The sequence below is a fragment of the Paramacrobiotus metropolitanus genome, unplaced genomic scaffold, assembly GCF_019649055.1.
Source record: "Paramacrobiotus metropolitanus isolate TYO unplaced genomic scaffold, Prichtersi_v1.0 Parri_scaffold0000041, whole genome shotgun sequence".
NCBI classification, from domain to species: domain Eukaryota; kingdom Metazoa; phylum Tardigrada; class Eutardigrada; order Parachela; family Macrobiotidae; genus Paramacrobiotus; species Paramacrobiotus metropolitanus.
Genome location: NW_026570261.1, coordinates 754041 through 775452, shown reverse-complemented (window position 1 = coordinate 775452; position 21412 = coordinate 754041). Strand labels below are relative to the sequence as shown.

The 21412-nt window shown below is 42.9% G+C and overlaps 1 protein-coding gene across 2 annotated transcripts; it reads right to left on the bottom strand.

The window, feature by feature from the left end:
- Positions 1–2255: 2255 nt before the first annotated feature.
- Positions 2256–20113, bottom strand: LOC129590707 (uncharacterized). 2 transcript variants are annotated; one of them, XM_055486059.1, is made up of 6 exons: positions 20083–20113; positions 19753–19947; positions 19617–19665; positions 4813–5093; positions 3450–3952; positions 2256–2980 (listed from the first exon to the last, which is right to left on the bottom strand). In XM_055486059.1, exons 4-6 carry the CDS (start codon positions 5028–5030, stop codon positions 2358–2360), a joined length of 1344 nt encoding a protein of 447 aa, XP_055342034.1. In that variant the 5' UTR covers positions 5031–5093; positions 19617–19665; positions 19753–19947; positions 20083–20113; the 3' UTR covers positions 2256–2357. The 2 variants fall into 2 exon arrangements, 1 of the variants encoding a protein (XP_055342034.1); XR_008690765.1 differs by lacking the exons at positions 2256–2980; positions 3450–3952; positions 4813–5093; positions 20083–20113 and adding an exon at positions 19290–19516.
- Positions 20114–21412: the final 1299 nt, after the last annotated feature.

The window sequence follows — 21412 nt, the reverse complement described above, 5'->3', positions numbered from 1 at the left end:
AGTCGTCACATCTGCGATGGTTATGAAACACCTGACATGACGCTCCGCTGTTCGTTCAGACGGCAATGGCAGGAATACCACTAAAATTAGCCGAAACCGCGGTTATTATTGCGTGCGCCCCCGTGACCTCAGCCGCCCAGGCCGATACCAGATCACAATCTTGTTGCGGCAAGTTGACAGTCGACCATCCTGTACTGCTTTTAGTACCGTAAAACTCCAACGTTAGAGCGTGGCTTTCTTTAGCATCTTTGCCGCCGCAGACGTATATTCGGTCCATCATAATGCAAGCAGCATGCTGAAATCTCGGCTGAGTGAGTGGCTGTATCTCCTCCCAAATATGCTTACCAATCTTGACGCGAATACATCCCGCTGTTGGAACTAACCGCGAATTTTCCTCCACTTTTCCGCCCAGGATATATATGTACCCGTTAAGCACAGCCATGGCAAAATTCACACGCTTGTAAGGCATAATTGGCAGGGTTCTCCATTCTTGAATCGCCGTATCATACTGGTACACGCTGTTCTGCGTCGCATAAAATATCTGCTCACCGCACTTTGCCTCTGCTTCTGTCGGTATATTGCTATAAAAAACAGTCATCTGTATGTATTATCGAAGGAAAAATTTTATAGGTATAAACCTGTTGCGTTACCTCCCAGGAACTTCTTTCAGTGAGGCAATGCTTCCAGTAGAAATATTCAGTTCCGAAAAAATTCCGGCAGCGTCCCAAAAATAAACCTTGTTTTCTATCGCTACTATTCTTGAGCAATCGTGTAGATTCAAGGCAGGAACTATTTCAAGTTCATCCCATTTTTTTCGTCCACACACCAGAAACGGAATTTTACCTTGCGAACATCGCTGTCAAGAGTCTCCACTACGAAGAAAAGTTTGGTCGCGGTGGCAGTTAACTGGCGATAATTCCGAAACATCAAACATGAGGATTGCGGTTCGCTGAGCACATCTTGAACATGTACAGAGTCATTCATGGGATCGAATATCAAGAAATTACGAAATCCAGAACCGTCACATGCAACAAATACTATGACATCTATTTTGTTCCGTATCTTTTGTTTTAACCTTTCGATGAGTAACATTTGTTCCCTGAGCATTTCAGAGCGCTGTCGGATGTCATCCAATAGGGTGGCAATCATGGTGTGTCTTGTATGAGCCATGTAGTGAGTAGTGAGTACCCACCAACTGCTGCTGATATCAACAAGCAAAAATTTCGCGGACACGGAATAATAGGTTTGCTGATGCACTGCACGTTGACTGTAGAACTGCAGAAAGCGCTGTGAGCTTTTACACCGCTACGTTCAGTTGTTCGCATTATGGGAGCAGTACTCTCGTTAAAAGCAAATTTGCTCATAAATTTATTTTAAGCCACTCTGATAAGATATCGTTTCAGTTGCTATCGTCATATCCGCTTCATGGCTTTCCCAGGAAACTGCTGAAACGGTGTATTTCCTCTTTTCTCGGATATACTGCACTGACATTAGTATTTCAAAGTTCAAACTTTCAAAAATGCTGTTACGTTCATATACGAAGAATTAACGAGCGCACTGTGACGTGCTGTTTATCTGTCTAAACAATTACGACAGCATTTGCATAACAGACATTGATGATTAACATAGCAAGAAATTGAGAAATTAAGATTTAACATAGCAAAATTAAGATTTAACATAGCAAGAGAAAATGTAAAACACGATATTGTAAAGTATAAAGAAAGCCGAGTTTATGGCTTCGACTGCATTTTAGTTATTATTTCGAACATTTGCACTGTATGGATCAATATTTTTAACACTCGGCCGAGTACACAGCCGCTTTAGCCGGTGACTACTTGAACAGGATAGGTAACTAAAATGTCTATGAGTCACGTGGGCTGGAATGCGCCGACTGAAATGCCCGAGTGTCAGACTCGCAGACCAACACGGGCAAAAGTGTTTGGTGAGTGTGAGAAATACTGAGTCGTACTGTGGAACCGTACGAATATCGGTCAAAGCGAAGTATGCTAATAAGGCTTCCCATGGCAACAAAAAAGCGCGTCTAACAATTACAGTGCATGGCCTGATCAAATTACCGGGAATAAACAGGATGCAAATCCGATTTCTTTACAATATGGCTCGAACAGTAAGATGCGGGTGGTGGCGTTGCTATGATTTTAGTACATCAACGAAGTACGCAGACTGGCATGCCGCACGGTAGTAGTTCATGCACCGGACTACAGCACATAGGTGTTCCATACGTCGGCATACCCGACAAAGTCAGCACTTGCTGCGGAACACTCTGTGGTGATTGGGAATGTATCGCCATGCCACACGGCGGAGGGTGTCCTTATTCCGACATACCAGAGACTGCAGTTTCATAAACCGGGGCAACCGAAGGCGGTGGCCAACAAAATGGTCACGCGGACGGTGGCCCCATAAACACGAACAGCTCGCGGGGGTGGTCCAGATCGCGGAACATCCGAAAATTGTGGTGTGTAAACCGGCCGGTTGGTCGGTCTGGACCCTGACGGGGTTGACCCGTACACCAAACTCGACGACGATGGGGGTCCATATCCCGGCAGGCCGGAAGGCGGTGGTCTGTATCCCGGCTGAGCGGACGATGGTGGTCCATAACGAAAAACAGCCGCCGGTTTGGGTCGATAACCCGGCCGGCTTGGCCAGCCGAACGATTGGGGTCTACATCCTGGCCGGCCGTTCAATGATGGCCCATTACCAGAAACAGCCCTTGGTGAGGACCCGTTGACCGGCACGCCAGACGTTGTAGGTCTATAAGAAGGAGCAGCCCCCGAAAACGGTCCGTATACCGGCTGCTTAGGGTTGGGCCCATATTTAGGAGCACCCGTCGGTGTTGCATTCATCCTACCAGCCGATGGTGGTTGTCCATAACCCGGGAAGCCGGAAGATGGAGTTCCATTGACCGACAGGCCAAACTGTGTTGGTTTACAGGCTGAGACACCGACCGGTGGTAATCCTACACCTGCAAAATTCGTTTCGCATACTGGAAGTCACAAACATATGGCACAAAACTTTCAGAAAATATTCGTTCGCTAGCCGGCTTGCTTTATTCGTTACTGCGTCAACCGTCATAGGTCGACTTTAATGCGTCGAACGTCACGAAGGGATGAAAATTAAGAAATATACGAAGGCTTAAACATTTCCAAAACCTTACGAAAAAAATTTCGTGTCGCAACAAATTAACTCGCCTTATTAAGGGGCCGACATCGTGCTTGCTCGACTTCGAAACGTTAGACGAATTTTCGTAGTCCTAAAGTCGAATCACCAAACCTACTCGTACTAAGCGGCAAATGTGCTACAGCTGTGTGATATGATTTCGATACTTCCAGTTCAGGCGCTAATGCTTAAAAAACTTGGGTACTGCTCACCCAGTGGACGATCGCAAGGTAGGGTTACCAAAACTCTCAGTTGTCCTGGTAGCCAACGTTTACCTGGTGGAGGTCCAAAAATTCCACATTGTTCGCCGTACTCGTTGTATTCATCGACATCTGGAGTTTTTCGTTTTCTGCTGGTACACATTTGGGGTTCTTTGATTTCGATGAACAGTCCGTTGCAGATTTTAGCGTGAGAGACCCACCAGTAGTCAGCCGGGCCAGGCGGCTGATTACGTGTACGCCGGAAATACCCGAAATGCGGCTTGCAGAACTGGCAAGGACCATTGCAGCGCCATATATGCTGACGGAAGTATTCCATTTCAAGAAGGTAACGGTGGCTGACCGTAATGTTAGCACCCGATAACTTGTTAACGCGAAACATCTGCTCGCGGAAATTGTAACCGTGCCAGTCGTCATTATCCTGGTTGTTTGTTACGAAAAGGTAAGCATGAATCATCTCGTGCAGCAGAGTAGCAACGAGATCTTTGCGCGGACGGAACTTCAGTAGTGGTAAACTGAGCGCTATCAAGCATTCTCGTCTCCCAAAAACCCCAGCATATCTGTAATAAGAAAGCAAATAAAAGACAGATGCTTCGACATTTCTCAACAATAGGTCGCTTTTGCTTTATATGTTGGACAGCTGGTCGCGGGTGCATTATTAACCATGATCATGTCAGCTGTGCACTTTGTCGGTAGCAACCAGATATATCAGTATACACTCCAGTGGAGTATAAACGTCATGAGCACTTCGATCAACGGTCCACCATGCAACACTTCACACGGAAGCTCAATGGCCAATTTTTGCGAAAAATCGAAGTACAGGAAACATTTTGCATAAGGTGTTGGGTACTCGTAACAGAAGACATGTCTGATTTTGAATTTTGAGGAAGTTGTGGCTACTGACAATTAGGTTTGTACTGTGCAGTGAAACTTCTCTCAAAATACACTTCTACATAAAAGCTGCTCGGCTCGTTTCTCGTAGAGGATAACACAGATGGGATCCTCTATGTAGCATTAATATTTTATAAGAGCTAATTACACCCTCCAACCAGAATCTGGTTGGAGTTCCAATACAATAGCCGCCCGATCAACATAGACCACGTTCTGGTCCGTTCTTGCCCTGCTCAGTATGAATACCTGTGCGAGCCATTGTAGTGGCTCACAAGTATACCACAGAATGTGTACAGCCAGTACAGGTACAGGAAAACTGCTTTTACAACGTGTGTATTGCATGTGCCACTTGCCAGTGTCCGGGGCAGTTCTATGTTGAAAGCGCTCTTTTCCCATCACAAGCGCTCAGCTTAGAACACTCACCTTGTAGTCTAACCGGAGTCAGAACTTTTATTACAGTAGCGAAACTTCATACTGCAATTGACAATGAAGGCAGTAATCAGGTGCCAGTGGCCTGATTGAAACTTACCGCATCAGTCTGTTGGTCCACTTCACTTTCACCTTCCAGAGAGTATTCCAAAAGTAGTCCGCATCGAACTTTCTGAACAATGCATGAATATCTGGGGTTGGGTCGCGCATCTCCCACACCGGATCAGCCAGCGAAATACCATCAGGATAAGCCTTTTCTACGGCGAATTTACAATTGTGAGGTCTCCGCGCAGATGACTCAGTAGGCAACACCAGCATATCATGCAATGTTTGGGCTAATTCCTCATCCTCCTGGCTTTGATAACCGTATTGGCATTTCTCCTGCAAGCGCACCGTATTAGGGGGGAAACTTTCATTGCAGAATCATTGTAGTGCACTAGCGCTCAGCAAAATTTACTGGGCAATAGCCACCCGAATAACAGTAATCGCATGCGCTGACACACCACTTCACGGTTAAATTTTGAACATAAGAAAACAACCAAAGTACCCTGTATGTTGTTGCAGTACTCCGTATCTGTACAGCAGTCGCAAAAGTATTTTGAAATGGTAGTCTTACTTAAGGGAAATGGTCCAGTACATGGTGTCAAAAATGGAATACATACACTAAAGCTTTTGTTTTTGCGAACTCCGAATAACTTTTTTGTAAAACTTTAGGCTATGGCTTTTTTACCGCATTTTTCTGCAGTGCGTCAAAATAGCCTTTTGCTATTTTGCCGCACAGTGCGCTCAAATAACCTTTTACTATTTTGCCGCAGTGTGGGCGGCGAAATAACCTTGTACTGTTTTGCCATCCACTGCGTTCAAATAGCCCATAGCTATTTTGCCGCAGCATGCCTGTAGCCGGGTGCCTGAGAACGGGTGCGAGGTCTCAACGGGAGTTTTCTTCTTTCCCCGTAGTTCTGGTTCGGGCGATGGGTATGTGCACGTGTTTAACTCATCGCAAGGTAAAATTCTACTGACAAAGCGCACTCGAGTTTTTTTCGGGCAGTGCACAAGCGCAGCGTATCAGGACCTAATCATACGAAGTGATTAATTTACCCCCTTTTTATGTTTTTTTTTAAAGTAGAAAGGCCCACTGGAAGAGCAACTTATCGTTACACATGCTGATATTGTTGCCCGGGTTGTGGAAGCCGTTTGCTTACCGTCCACGCCCTTCGACCAGCCCAGCCTATTAAATTTTGATAAAGATGTTGATAGCCCGGAGAAAATCGGAACGCGAGCACCACATAATGGTGGGGGTGGCAAACAGACGGACACCACGAGTTACCAACGGTGGAAATATATACTGGTGATTGTGTGCACTTGCTAGCAACGACCACCACCCATTTGTGCACTTGGTGACCGAATGCCCAAATAGTGGAAAGTGGACGTCTACGTATAGTCGTATACTCACGGCTGATGACCACATTTTTTACCGCAACCTATTCTTACTGCTGTATTTCCTAAGTAATGCCATCCGTCACGTTGCTAAAAGAATACTGTATTTAAAGCACTGTGTACGTGCTAAAACTGTCCGATCAACCAGCAATCTCATACTATCAAAAACTGGACGTTTTGCCGGCTAATTTTGCGGTGTAAAGCGCTATGACTTATTTGAACGGATGGTGAGAAAAGAACTTATTTATTTCCTGCTATTGTTTCGTGATACACGCTGATTTCAAGGCGATTGTCCAACCATGTGTTTACATCAGCCTGTCAAAAATTATATTACAGTATGTCAGCGTGACAAAAATCAGTTTACGTCAACCCAACAAAAGCGAAACAGAAACGGCAAACAGACGTCCGCCGTAACTCGGCCAGAGAATGCTGACCTTTAGTTCTTTTCACTCTTCGATACTATCAGGATGAATTTGTGAAACTGCCAAACAAGCTTATGCAATTAAGATCGTAACGAGGAGTGTTCAGAGTTCGGAGTTTGCAGACACAGTGATTAATATTATGCAGCGTCGGTCACGCTCTTGAAATCCTGTCGGTCACACCGACATATGCGAATATCACTCGAAGTAGTGCCCTGCCGATTCCTTAATTTAAGTAAAATAGTCACTTATTTTGAAGTTAAAGGTCAAGTATATATTTGTGCATATTAAAATAGTAAAGCCCAGATATTTATCGATTGTTTTTTTTGGATTAAAGGTCACGTTAAACCAGCATGACGCAGTACAACTTCATAAAGTATCCTTTTGAAAAGAGTTTGAAAGCAGTAAAAAATATCGATTTGTGCAGCAACAGAGCAGAATCAAAGGTTATCTGTTATATGCCGCGCAGCAAAACCAGTACCGTCGCAGAGGTCAGCAAAACTGCTGCGACTTTAGAATATCACACTCGCCGTGCAAAATAAAACGAAACAAATATTAATACATATTAACTCAACACAGACAGCATAGTTCAGTCTGCATTCCCAAATAAGCTAATCTAAATTTGGTGCGAAGAAGCTAAGGTATAACTCACCGATGTTTCGGTTGAACCATGCCTTCACTTCCCTTTCCCACCCACATATTTCGACTCAAAAAAGGCGGCCGTTCCTACCTATCGCTGAGCATCTGGAAAGGCTACTGGAGAAACCCGCCCAATGGTACGCCTTCAGCTCAGTAAAGATGGCGGCCGGATATACGTCAACGAATCAGCATACTATTATCGGCATATTCGCTGTGAAAGTAATTAAGCGTCTTGTGACTGCAGTGCTCTAAATGACCACATACCCACCGAAAATTTATTGTAACAAATTATTGTCAAAAAGCTCGTATTCTAGTGATTTACGTAATTCAGAATTAAATAGTCCAAAAGTGTCCAGTTTTCTTACAATAAGTTGGTCTCATTCCTGTTTCGGATTACCGAGAGATAATCTAGCTTATTATGTGAAGATCTCAGGCGTTCGACGACAATTTTCTAATGGAGGAACCTAGTCTTGCTGGTTTTCAGCCAGCGGAGTTAATTACGGTAGGACAGGAATGGGAAAACACGGACAGTCAGATGGCTTTTATGGATGGGTACAACGATCGAACAAAGCAAGTGTTCCGGAAGGGTAGAACTAAGTTTCGCTCTGATGCGCCAGGCCAATATCTCCGATTGGAGTTGCTGTGTATTCATGGAAAAAGAACAGGAAAACGGAAAGCGACAGAAGTTCGTCCGGTTCAAAACACCTTCAGAAAAGAGTGTCCTGCAAGACTTGTTTTTTATTACAACAAAAAGGAAAACTGTATACACTGCACGCAGAGCAGTCTGTATCACAACCATGAACTGTTAGAGGCAGTGTATTCCCATTATCCTTCTGTCCGAAGACTGGCAGCAACAGATCGCGAGAAAGTCAAAGAGCTATTGCGCATGGGAACTGGTGTTAGCGCAATTGTTGCTTCAATGAAACAGAATACGGGGAAGGAAGTGCGCCCGAAAGATATTCACAATATTCGCACTCAGGACAAGGTGAAAATTCGAGGTGCAAAGTCGCAGGAAGAGATCTTGCAGCAAGGACTTCAGAGCGCGAAGCAGACTGACCCTGGGCTGGAGGTCAAATTCTCCTCAAACGCTAAAGGCGACCTCGAAGTACTTGTTCTAGTAACCAGCAAAATGAAGGATACGTTTGCTAGGTATGTTGAAAACTAAGGTCCTTTATGAGTCTATAACTTGGAGTGAAAATGCTTGTACAAGGGAAGTGTACCGCTGTTGGCTAGCGCTAAAAGACCGAAGCGAAGCGACAAAACAGAATCATACGTAGAGATGCAGCAAACTATTGCATTTCCTGTTTGTGATATTCGTAATAAGCTGTCGAACACCGCGTTCCGGACAATAATTAACTAGATAAATTATCTTCGATATATTTAATGAAAATGGAGCGCCAGCCACAGCTTTTTAATCAAAGCCGTCTTTTGAGTGGTAGTTTTCTTTGCTAAAGGGATTGGATAATGTTAAACGGGAGACTTGATGTTGACCGACAAACACAAATTCCTGTTTCTTTGAACAAACATGGCGTTTGCTTTGCTTCGGTAGAAATACATACATACATAATATACATACATAAATACATACATACATACATAATTTGTGCTTGGTAGAAAGGCGGAAAAAATTATCCGTTTACATCTTCACTACGAAAGAAAAATTTAAGTTTCTAAGAGGTACTGGGCAACTGACATTGGTCACAGGTTTCTGTTATAGGCGTTCTGCTCAACGGATGCAATGCTATAAAAATAGACAAAACATGGTAAACGCTGGTATAAGAGTGCCAAAAAAACCATGCCCTAAATAAATACTAGAAATACTTATTAACTGCAGTATCGGTATTAATAACGCAGTGCTTTGTGGTTGCATCTGATAGGTTCCCTGAAGTTTTGTTTATGGATGGAACATATAATGTGACAGCAGAACGGTATCCCCTTTACGTGTTAGCTGCACAGGATAACAACGGCTATACCAGACCAGTAGCCGTTGGATTTGTTACCAAGGACAGCAGCGATTTCATTAGAAAGTTCCTTAGACTGTTCAAGGAAACGTCCACTGTCGAAAATCTTGCTCGGATTTCTACGGTATTTATAGACAAAGATCGCAAAGAAATGGCTGCACTGAGACTGGAACTCCCGACCGCCGTTGTGTTATTGTGCTGGTTTCACGTGCTAAAAAGCATCAAGCTAGAGGTGGCTGCTTCAGGCGAGAGCGTGGAGCGCAAAAAGCTGATGTTTGCTGGATTTCAATCTCTGCTGTACTCGAATTCGATAGACGAATATCACGTTCGCCTCCAGAAATTCGGAAAAGTTTGCTCGGAACAGTTTTATGAGTACTGCGCTCGTAACTGGTTTCCTTGTGTGGATATGTGGGCATCATACACGAGGAAAACAGTGCGCGCCCTAGGAAACAACACCACGAACCGGGTGGAGGCTCTCAATCGCGCGATTAAACTGCTTTTCAGGTGAGAATAACTGCAATCTTTTTTAAAATCCTTGGTATCATTTAGTCAAAAGTGTGCACGTGAAGTGAAGCTTAAGCGAACATTTATTATTAAGATTTCGGCTTTTCTCCCGTAAGCGCGGCACGGATGAAGCCATATCTGACATACGACAGATGTGGTCTGTCATATTATTATAATCACTTTTATTATTATGGCGGCATAAGAGCAGACATCCACAAAGGGACGTCAAGTTGATATAGCGGTAGCGTTGTAAATGCGAAAGGTAACAATAATTTTTGTCTGTTCTGTTCTTTTGCGTTTGCTAACCTATACGGGGAATTAGTGAAATGTAAAAAACCACTAAAGGTCAACCCATATTCTTCTGCCTGTTTAGCTCCCGATTCAGTGTTGGGCCGCCATTCGAGTAGTGATGCCAGTTATGATCACAAAATCGGATGGTTTTCCAACAGCAATCATCGGGCAATTCGTAAGCTGTGCCATAGTCTGAAGGAAGCGAAACTGTCTTGCATTCGTATTGTCTTTGGACTGTACCCACCATAAAGAAACTAAAAATTTTGTATTCAATTACTATCCAAAATTTTGTATTCAATTACTATATTACTATTCAAAATTTTGTATCCAAGTGTATTCAATTACTGTTATTAAGTTATGTTGATTGACCCGTCAACATTCACGAAATATAGGCACATCATCACCATAAAATTTTCAAAATTCTAAATCTCTCACAGATCTGTCCAGCGGACTAACATGAGGACCAGCGAGGCTGTCTCAACGCTTATTAAATTTTTGGTAATGGCTGATGCGACGTCGCAGCACTCCGAATTTTTAAACATTTCCAAGACTACATACGTCAATTGTGCGGAGTTCGGCAGTGCACTGGAGCGTGCTGGAAAACTTCTAACCGAGAGCGCTGTTCGCCTTCTCTACATTCAGCTGAAGAAGTTGCGAAGCGAAATGAACCATTTTAATGTTCAAGAAGTGGATGACGAAAACTGGACCCTGACAAACACCCTAACCGATGTGAAATATATCATACAACGCGAAGCTCATGAAACGGACGGTGCTAGACGCAAAGAACCTGAATACCGATTGGTGTGTACCTGCTTCTTCAGCTGTACTTTTGGTCTGCCATGCAGGCACATCATGTGTATCAGGCACTCAATGTGTGGTGCGTACGTGGAAATTAACGATGCAATCGGACGGTGGCATCGGTCATTCTCGGGACTGGATCACGATTTTCTACGCTCAGCACTGGTAGCACATGCGCTTTCTCATCTTGATGACGAGGATATTGAAGATTTTGTAGACGGTGAAGCGGTCGTTAAGCATGCGCTATCCCGCGAAGCTCGTTTCGGTTTGGCACTTAACATCGCAAAAGAAATAAGCTCCGGTGTAGCAGTTTACGCCGGAAAGCGTTTTAGTGAATATCTCGAACTCTTACACCAGCTGAAAAAGGCAGTTAAGGATGGTGTTCCTGGTGACCGAATTGCAATAACGGTAGTTCTCGCACCGAACCAGCGTCCTTCTAACGACCTGAGGTTACCTAGTTCAGCCGAACGCCATAGCGGAAGTACTACTGATTCACAGGACGCAGTCTTTGCTGATACCAACATTAAATTAGTGCCAGAGCCTCCGATTGCGACAGTTTCCCAGTTTCCGGAACACGATGCTGTCGACCCGTTCGAAGGAACGGAACACACGCCTAACAAAGGTAATATTACGACTTGGTTTCGAAAAAAGCTGGTTTCGCTTAAAAACTCTCGATTTTTAGTAAAGTAAATTTCGACCGAAGTGTAGCAAAGGTCAACTTGTCTGTATATTCAGATTTTACAAAAATGCTATGTCGGTACATCGCTCACCGCCTCATATATAAGTATAAGAAACAGTCTCTGCTTCGCTTCCGCGTTTCTTGTGATTCACGGCCACTTTATTTGATTTTGATTAAATATTTACTTATTGGTATCACCTCTATATTTCGTAGTAATATGATCGGTACATCGCCATAGCGCACAAACACCTGTTTTATATAATAATACAGATTCTCTCAAATCAGTATTAAATCCATGGTTCTCTGAACCCCCAACCTGATGCTTCTCAGTAATGGCAGCTCGGTCACTCGCTCACCTAATGAGCTCTGTCCACTAGAAAAAAGTGAAAGCTCGGTACCTAGCTCACCTAGTGGGCTCGGTCAACAGAAAAGTAGTGGTAGCTCGGTCAATCGTTAACCTGGCGGACTGTCTGCACTGGGCTGTTGTGGTAGCTCGGTCAATCGTTACACTGGACAGCAGCGTTAGTTCGGTCACTCGTCCACCTAACGGACTCTGTGCATTGGACAGTAGTGGTAGCTTGTTCACTAACGAGCTCCGTACACTGGAAATCAGCGTTAGCTTGATCCTAGAAGCTAGCTAGCGTTAGCGTTAGCTTAGAAGAAGCAGATGCGGCTTCGCCTACGCGTTTCTTGTAATCCAGGGCTCGAATCAATGAATACTCGGTTACACAGTCACGTAGAGTTCACGTTCACGTAGAACACCTTTTACCACTAGAGTGGCTCGTTAAAGTTTCACTCTACTCTAGGTTTCTCTAAGTGTCCGGAGGTGACCAAAAAACTGCTTTCCTAAAATTCTGCGCTGCCATACTCTATTCGTTTGAAGCAAGCTGTTTTTTGGGCTTACTAAAGTAACAAATGCCGTTTTAACATTTTACGGACTACATGTACTTTGCAGGCACATCGCCGAGCAGAAATTTGAGAACAGACGTTGGGGAGACATCAAACAACTTTGGATCTTTGGATCCGAATAAAGAATTGCCATTCAAACTAGTGGACATGGCAACGCAGCCACCAGGGCGACCAAAAGGAGGGAAACGGAAACTGCAGTTTAACACTCCTGGCAAGAAAACCAAAAAGACCCGCTTCGAAAAAGTTGCTTCGGTGCAGAAAATTAAGCTGGTGGCTTTATTGAACTTGGATCTTTGTTAATTAACTAACCAGTTAAGAACAACTTAGTTATTGAAAACAACTTTATTATAGATGAATGAAGATACACCTGACCAGCAAACCTGTGATGCCGGCTCTGAAAATCTACCACTGGCATCTGATGTTGAAGAGCGCTCGCCTGCAAGTCAAAGAGTTCCGGAGGAAGCAAATTCTCTCAATTTGGCGAACCAAAATAAAGATTCCAAGGTCATCGGAGCTATAAAGCAGCTTTCAAAATACTTTTCCGCGGACGCGATTGCGCAAGTGACAGCGATAGCGACAGATAATTCAACTAGTACAGAAAGTAGAGGGATGCTGGGAATGGCAGACTTACGCACAGATATCGTCTATCCAACAGATGACCGCGGTTGGCGAAAGCTTCTTCGCACTTTAGTGAACCTGGGAGCAACAGTTCATGGCATGATAGAGTGGACGGTTATTCAACATTGGTATCAAAAGGCAGCAGGCTTTGGTATTGATATTGGCGGTAAGCGTAATTCATTAAGCTCGTTTTTGCAAGATTGTCGTGTTATTCTTGTTTCGATCTTGTTCATGTTTAATTTTAAATCCTAACAAAAAGATATAACTAGCAGGCATTTTCACGAGATCTTCCCGTATTCGCCGAATATTTTAAATTGCCTAAAAAAATAATTGAAGTACTCTGCAAATGCAGACAGAATATGAATGAAATATTCCTGGAGAGGAAGTTGTCATTCTCGTTTTCATTCGAGGGTGCGAAATTTTCTGGCTAGATACCGGTATGCTGTATTCTAGATACGTTGTGGTAGGTATGGTGTATCTAGATACTAGATAGATATGAGACAGATGTGTTGTATCTAGGTATGCTGTGATTATTCGAACACGGAATGTCCATAGAGAGCTAACAATCAAATTCCGTCTACGTAATGCATACGTAATGCATATGAGCACAGTACCCGAAAGTTAAATATAGAGATCTGGCTACAGGCAAGTTAAGCCAATGATGTTATTTTGTTCCAGTAACTAATCTGTGTTTTTCTCATTTTTATCAATATTTTGAATTTATTATACATACTACGGAACTGCACGATCGGTCGCACAACAGGAACACTACTTTGCAAGAAATACGCAGCGTGAGAGGTGTATTACGTAGGCGCTGCACGGTTGAAACGGGCAAGCCTAATGTAACATATGGCAGACGTAATCTGTCTATATATTATATTAGTATAGAATCCAACGCGTAACTGAGAGGACAGAATGAAATGATGTAAAAGAGCCCCACGAGCGTCGGCTCGCGCCATTGCTGCTTGTGTGCACATTTTCAAAAATTTGTTATGAAGTACAGCACACATAGATATCTGTTTTTTAGAAAAAACAGCTTTTTGCAAAAAACAGCTTTTATGCAAAAATGCTTTTTGCACAACTTATGGTTTACAACACAAATTGATGATGAAAAGTTTTCGAAAATGTGTACTGCAGTGCATTACGTTACAGCAAACAGCTGCAAAAGGTCCACGGTGTTGCAGGAAAAAGTTGACATATTAATCACGAATAACTTGTACTACACTGCATTTCACACTACACAGTATGTGATAGTATGCAAACTTTTAATTGTTGTCTGGCCACGTACCCTTGACGATGGCAGCTAAAAATATTTTTTTAAGCATACTACAATAGTACACTTCCATTTTACAAAATATGAGTTTTTTCAATTTGGAGGGGGAAAATGGGCCCTGGTCAGTTCTATATTTTAAAGTACTTACGTACAATTAGCGTTTCTCTAAATGATCATGCTTCGCGATATTTTTGTTCACTTCTGATGTATCAATAGTCTAAAAACCTAAAACTCTATAATTAAAAAAATGTCTGTTGACCACTTGCAATGATAAACTGTGCTCTTATTAATCTGTATTTTCCATTGGCAGATTGTTCTCTCACCAAAAACTGCAACTGGGCAACCTGCCAAGGAATAAATTTGGGATTTTGGCAACGAGGACGAATTTTAGAGGAACTGGACGGAGGATGGATTGACGATACCATATGTACCGCTGTACTAGCAATTATGCAACACGAAAATCCAAAACTTGGTGGATTTCTTCATCTTGGTTATTTCAACACCTTTGAGCTGGACTCGAAACCGGTACTCGACGCCGATCAGAAAGAAAGAGCGCGAAATATAATTAAACAATGGAGGACGAACGCTATGCAGAAATGGTTTAATCCCGATAAATCTGATTTGCGGAAAATTCAAATTCTTAATAGAGGGGGAAACCATTGGGTCACCGTTACCAACGTTCACACCGGGCCGGAAAATTATGTGAATATCTTCGACAGCCTCATGATGTCTGTCACGACGTTTATGAAGCAGGCGATTGCTTCAATCATTCAGCTTCCCCCTGCATTTGAAGAAGTCAAACTCTATACGCCTATGGTGCAAAAACAGAGAAACGGCAAAGACTGCGGAGTGTATTCAGCAGCTTACTGCGACCTCCTTTGCAGAAATCAGGATCCGACATTCATGACGTTCGACTTGCAAAAGGTACATTATTTTGTTAAAAATTTGATCATCGCATTACGGTTTGACGGTCAATGCATTATAGATATTAGATAGCAATCATAACAATTAGTGGCAGGCTACGAAATTAGCTTGCGGTGCAGCTATACAGAGGTTTATATCAAGGTTTACGTATTTCATTTTTTAAGTAAGTAAACTTTTGATTTTTCTCGCATTAATTCCCCACAAGAATATTATGGCACATGTTTGACTTCTCCATGTACGTCACGAACACTTTGCAATGATGCGCTCTTCTTTTTCGTATCTTAAAATTAGTTTTTAAAATTTTAAAAAATTTTTAACCTCTTCTTTATTTCGATTCATAATTATGACAGTATTAACCAGACACTACTGCTACAAAATTATGTACTTTAAATTAAATTTAAAAATATATTTTCAGATTTCGAAAGAACGCTAAAACAGTATTTCGGTCACTCGGTGTGTGGGTATGTGCCTTTATGTACCATGTATAACTGTGTAAAAGAAATCGGCCCATGATGAGACTTTTGGTAGGTATGCCTGAATGCATTCAAGCTTTTCAAAATTTTCCGACAGACATAACTCCCCAACCAATTCGGGCGCGCGCACACTGTTTTAACGCTTGCGCATTCAAATCATTTGGCTAAAGAATGTCATAAAACACTGCAAAACAGTGACTAAGAGTGCGCGAAAGAGAGAGTTTTGGCACCATGTGCCGGGCCACTTCCCACTAACCCGGTATTGCGTAAACGTATTAATACCAACACTACATTTTCAACGTTTTCAAAGCACACGAACACTACTAAACTGTACCGCCAGATATTAAAGGACCGATCGAGTGAACGTGCAAGGGGTTTATTCCTGTGCGCCATCACTGTTTTCTTGAAATCTGTGGCAGCACAATACTCTCCACGCTTATGAAATTTCCGCAATCGACGCGGAATATACAACAGTGACTGTCGTTTTTCAGTACTTCGATTAAATCCGTCATTCGATCAATGTAATAATATGATGCAGCTATTCGGTCAAACCGTAAAGCGTGATCAAATGACAGATCTGATCGAAGTATCGTACGTACAGCATAGCAACCTTAACCTGCTCATGCGGCGACAATGGAGGAAAACGAGTAGTCTGTATAATCTAACACGCGTTATATTTAATTGAACGTTCCAGTCAAGCAGCCGTGTCGCTGACCGTTCTAAGACCAGTGAACTTCAGCGAAGTAGTTTTTTTAACGCACTTTGTCATTGGATCAATCGCTGTTAAGGTCACAGGGCACCTTATCAGCCGTTTTCAGCAGGGTTAACGATTCCGTATCTTCTCTGTCACTGTCTTCCGCGCTGGCGCCAGTTATTAGAAGAAAAGTACGACATAAGCATAGTGAAAATATCTATATACTGTCTTTTGAATGACCTTGCTCCTGACAGCAGTCAAATAAGTTGAATCCTTATGCAAACAAAACATCCAGGCCAAAATAATGGACTTTAATTGAGTGTGTTCAACTTTTAATAGGATATTCAAGCTGTAAGCGATGCGCTTGCGAATACCGCTAGGCAGCGAGTGTTCGTTGTCCACTAAACATGCACATGTGAGCAACTTTCGTTTGAGTATTAACAATGCTCGAAGTCATTCGAAGCTGTGCTGCGAAGTAAGAGTAAATTGCTAGTTGTCATTGAATGCAAACTATTAAGATTACCACCTGGTGGTAAACTAACATTGGTGGTAAGGGTATGAATTCAGGCCCACGTTCCTGGTGTTCTTTGGTGGCACGTCACCGAAAACGGGAAAATAAATGCAAAAACGAAAAAACTGAAATGAGCAAAAGTTTACAGGTGGCGCTTTTATTGCAGGATAGCGAGCAGCCGTTTATGAAATGCCGAGAATATCTCGTTGAGCGATTAGAAGCCGGGTCCTTTGCAGAAAGGAGCGGATTTCCCTCAGCGGATGACCGATCGTACAGTTGCGCGGTTCGCTCAAGTTGGGAAAAAGCAAAAACTGTCAAGATACACTGCTACTGCCGCATGCCCAAGATGCCAACAAAATTTATGGATGCATCGCATACGGACCCAATGATTAGGTGTGCAAGCAAGCTTTGCGTTACCAAGCTGTTTCATCGCAGTTGCGTGCAGCAACACCTGGAACCAGGGCCCCTGGATAAAAACTGGCTTTGCAGCTTTTGCAGGAGCGACGAGAGCTTATCAGTTGACGATCCTGTTCAGCGTTTAGATTTTGAGCCAGAATAGTTGGAAAAGCTGATTCGTTACATCCACTTTCATTTTGTCTGCACCAATAGATGATCCCATTGTTTTATGTTTTTGCTGCTACCTTGTTGTTGTTTTCATTCGTTTTTGACGTCTGTTGTTTTCATTCGTTTTTGACATTTCATATGCTAAAGTTGCACAGTTATGTGAGCATTAACTGTTGTGCTTTTCGTTTTTACGTAATTATACATGTTGGTTAGTATATTTGTTTATGACTAGCAAAGTCACTGAAACGGGAAAACTTTTGCGCCGGTTATTTCATCTTGTATTACACTTACAAAACCCAGTAATCTGTCGAATCCGCTAGCTGTGTCAACTTGGAATTTGTCAGCGAGCAAACTGTCGCAAAGCAAAACACAGAACTGACCTGCTACCGGTACTGGACCCTAGCCCTGCACTTGAAGAAAATTTGTACGCTAGGACCGGCACGGTGCTGTATAGCCGGATAAACGTTCAGCCAATTCACGTTCTAACATGCACTAGCGGCAAGCCGTGTATGTGAATGGTGAATGCGGTCGTACATGTTCGTGTGGCTGCACTGTACGAATTTCCTTCAAGTGCAGGGTTAGGGTACAGCAGTATTCTGGTGCTCATAAATCGGTGGCGGATACTACTGGACCGACACTGGAATTCCGTAACCCGCCATCATAAAACGCAGGATCAGCTGCCATCAGCCGGAACTTAGTAACAACCTGATGCATAGGTCACCACCAGCCACACTTAATGTTGAAGTTACTTATTATCTACGGCTACACGAGAATATCATTTCTTATCCGTTGCAGTTGTCCACCTGATGTAAAGGGCAGCGGATCGCAACGGGCGCAAGGCTGACTGCAGGGTTATTATGCCGATTCACAAATGTAACGCACTCTTACAAAGTATGGGCCACAAAATCTCAATGGGATGTTAATGTTATATTCAATGTTTTGTTCCCTGAAGCCAACCCTCATTTGTTCGTTTGAGGATAGCCGACAGCCCAGGTTACCGCTCAACAAAAACGTTTTTCGAAGAGTTTTAGCAGCAAACTGGCACCATATCGACAGCTCCTTGTCCAACTCACGTATTTGCGAACGGTGTTGCATTTGCTTCCTGTTTGGTGGTAACAACATATTCCAGCTACGGAATGCCGCTCACAATAATTACATCTTCTTCCGCATTTGTGCCTTAACGGTAGAATACTATATCCGTGCATCGATTTTCATTGCTGGCTTTACTGCACCACATGGCCCTATGTGCAGAAACCGTGGCACACGTTGCAGTACGTTCAACGTAACGTGCGCAATGTTCTGCAAGGAAGAGGCAGCGGTCAGACCTGAAAGTTGGGCAACCTCATCTAGTGGCAACAGGACAACCCGAATATGCGAAGTCATCGTTAGAAGTACGGATTTTGACTGCCGACACGCACTATACCGGCTGACGTTCACTGCAATAATGTTTGTTTACTGGACGGGAACTGCGATAAAATAGCTAACACAGTGGACGGCAAAATAGGAAATGGTTATTTCGCCGACCACACTGCGGCGAAATAGCTTAAGGCTATTCTAGCGCAGCGTGCGGCAAAATAGCAAAAGTCTATTTTAACGACCACACTGCGGCAAAATAGCCAAAATCTATTTTGCCGCAAAGACTGCGGTAAAATAGCCACTTCGAAAACTTTATGTCATTCTAAAGCTAAATGATTTGTATTTGTACGAGTATACATTATTCCGAAACCGTTTGCCCGCGCAACATCCGGTTGTCGAGATATGGCGTACTAAAATGGGTGTTCAGAACAATGTATACAAATCATTTAGCTTTAGAATGACATGAAGTGTAACAAAAAAAAGTGATTCGGGGTGCGCGAAAACGAAAGTTTTAGTGTATGCATCCCATTTTTGACGCTATGTACCGGGCCGTTTTCCTTAAAACGCATGCATAAAACGCTACCATGTAGCTGAAGATTTACAGTTACAATTAAACGAAACACTTGTAAAGACTTATGGAAAACATGGGTCGATCATTGTAACTGATGCTGATAGAAAAGCCGACACTTACGGAGTTTTCTCCGTAAGTGCTCCGGGAACAGAAACCTCATCCCACCACGCATTTTGTGGAGCTCTGAAAATATTTAACACGGAAGCATGCAAGATCAATGTATAGCGCGAACGCGGGGACTTTGCACCGCAGTACAAGGTAAAGTTGGAAACAACTTATGTACCTGGACGCGTTCGCCATGATGTGGTCTTCGCAGCGATTGTCTTTATTCTCTGAATGTGATACAGAATGCACAATGATGAATAAAACGAAGTCAAGATTTAGAAATGTCCTTAAGGTTCGATGCTGTCAAATCTTACATTAGAAATCTTTTTCGAGATTTCGGGAGTGCTTGCGAGATGAAGAAAATTAGAGGACCATTAACCAGGAACGGTCACCCAGAAACATCTGCTGAGCGTGCCTCGGTTACGTCCTCACATAGACGCTGTCTTATCATCTTGAATATTTGCGGAGAAAAACTACTTCTATACCGAAGCACTTCTGCTTACATGTGCCTGCAAATTTTCAAATGAGCAACTGTTGTCGTGGCTCGGCACTTCCTTATACAGGCTAAGGCGAGATAGCATGCATGCATGGTTCCTGCTCATGTGATAGAATAAAGCATGCTTGCGACTCTGTGAGTCACGTACCTGCTCGAAAAACAAAATTAATAGTGTTTGTAAGGCTACAACGCAGGTGTATTCACTTCACACTTCTTCCGCATGTTGTAGTATAGAGGAAGCGCCGGTTAAAGCTTAGACGTAGATATCTGCAACGTTTATTCATATGTCACGTGCAAGTAGAGGCAGGATCGACTGTTAGTGCCGTCCTCACTTCACTGCGGAGTTTCCATGCTCACACTTGCAAATCTGCCGGTAGTATCATGCTGCATGATTCATCCACTCCACGGGAAGCAGCACTTGATAATTGTTCCATATCGCTTTGCCAGAGCCGGCTGCGCGTGCTTGCTGTTACGATCGATCAGCACAAAGCTATTACTTTTCAACTACAAAGTAGAGTGGGTACGCACTCCGGATGGACGTGGGCTTGTCGAGAAATTATAGGCGCATAAAGGCAGCGAAAAAGGCACGCGTCGAGCAATGAGCATGCATGCTTGAAACATGATGCATGCATTGATCACCGAGCACGGGCCTACGCTGAAAGGCTGAATCTGATTCTTGTTCTGAGTGAATACTGAAAGTCTGATTCTGATTCTGAATGCTAAAAGTCTGAGTCTGAATACTGAAACTTTGATTCTGATTACTGGAATTCTGGATCTGAATACTGAAATTCTGAATGTGAATAGAAAGGCTCGGAACCTGGCCGGTGATGACCAAAGTCTCTGTAATAAAACCATAACAGTATTATTAACTGAAGCATGCGAGCGAGTCTACAGCGTACATGGATTCTACTATTATAAAACTGTGATTCAGACTATCCAGTAGCGATAACCATAAGAAACAATAAAAACGGCGGCAGCAAATCTGTTGAAGTACTCTGTACATACGAGTGTTTGTGCTGCAGATCTTAATGCAGCACAAAACAAACTTTCTTTTGGGTATTCCAAAAATAATTTCCTTTAATTACCTCTCTTTCATTTGAAGTAATTTAAAAAATTTGTGCATTATGCAACAAAAAAAATAATTTAATTATGTTTTTTTTGTTTCTGTAATATATTGAACGAACGGCATAATCTTTTATTATGTCGGCTCGGGGCAGCAGCAAACAACCAACACTAAACAATTTAGACATGGCAACAATAACGGACAACAACAATACCGTTGCTACAACACATTTGCCATAGGCCATTATCCATTTCACGAGATGCTCGTACAACCTTTGTACGAGTACTTACATACACTACAGTTGCATAAGGCATTATGTAACCTATCGATGAAAACAAAAATCAAAAGATTCGGTAAAGAATTCGAAAACCGGAAAATGAAATGGCTTGCGCTACGTTTTCTGTTTTTTGCACCG

Coding starts and splice junctions, on each gene's coding strand:
- LOC129590707 (XM_055486059.1), bottom strand. CDS start 5,030: ATGCTGGTGTTGCCTACTGAGTCATCTGCGCGGAGACCTCACAATTGT. Junction 3,953..4,812: donor TGGACCAACAGACTGATGCG/GTAAGTTTCAAT, acceptor TTCTTATTACAG/ATATGCTGGGGTTTTTGGGA. Junction 2,981..3,449: donor AATTTTTGGACCTCCACCAG/GTAAACGTTGGC, acceptor CGAATTTTGCAG/GTGTAGGATTACCACCGGTC.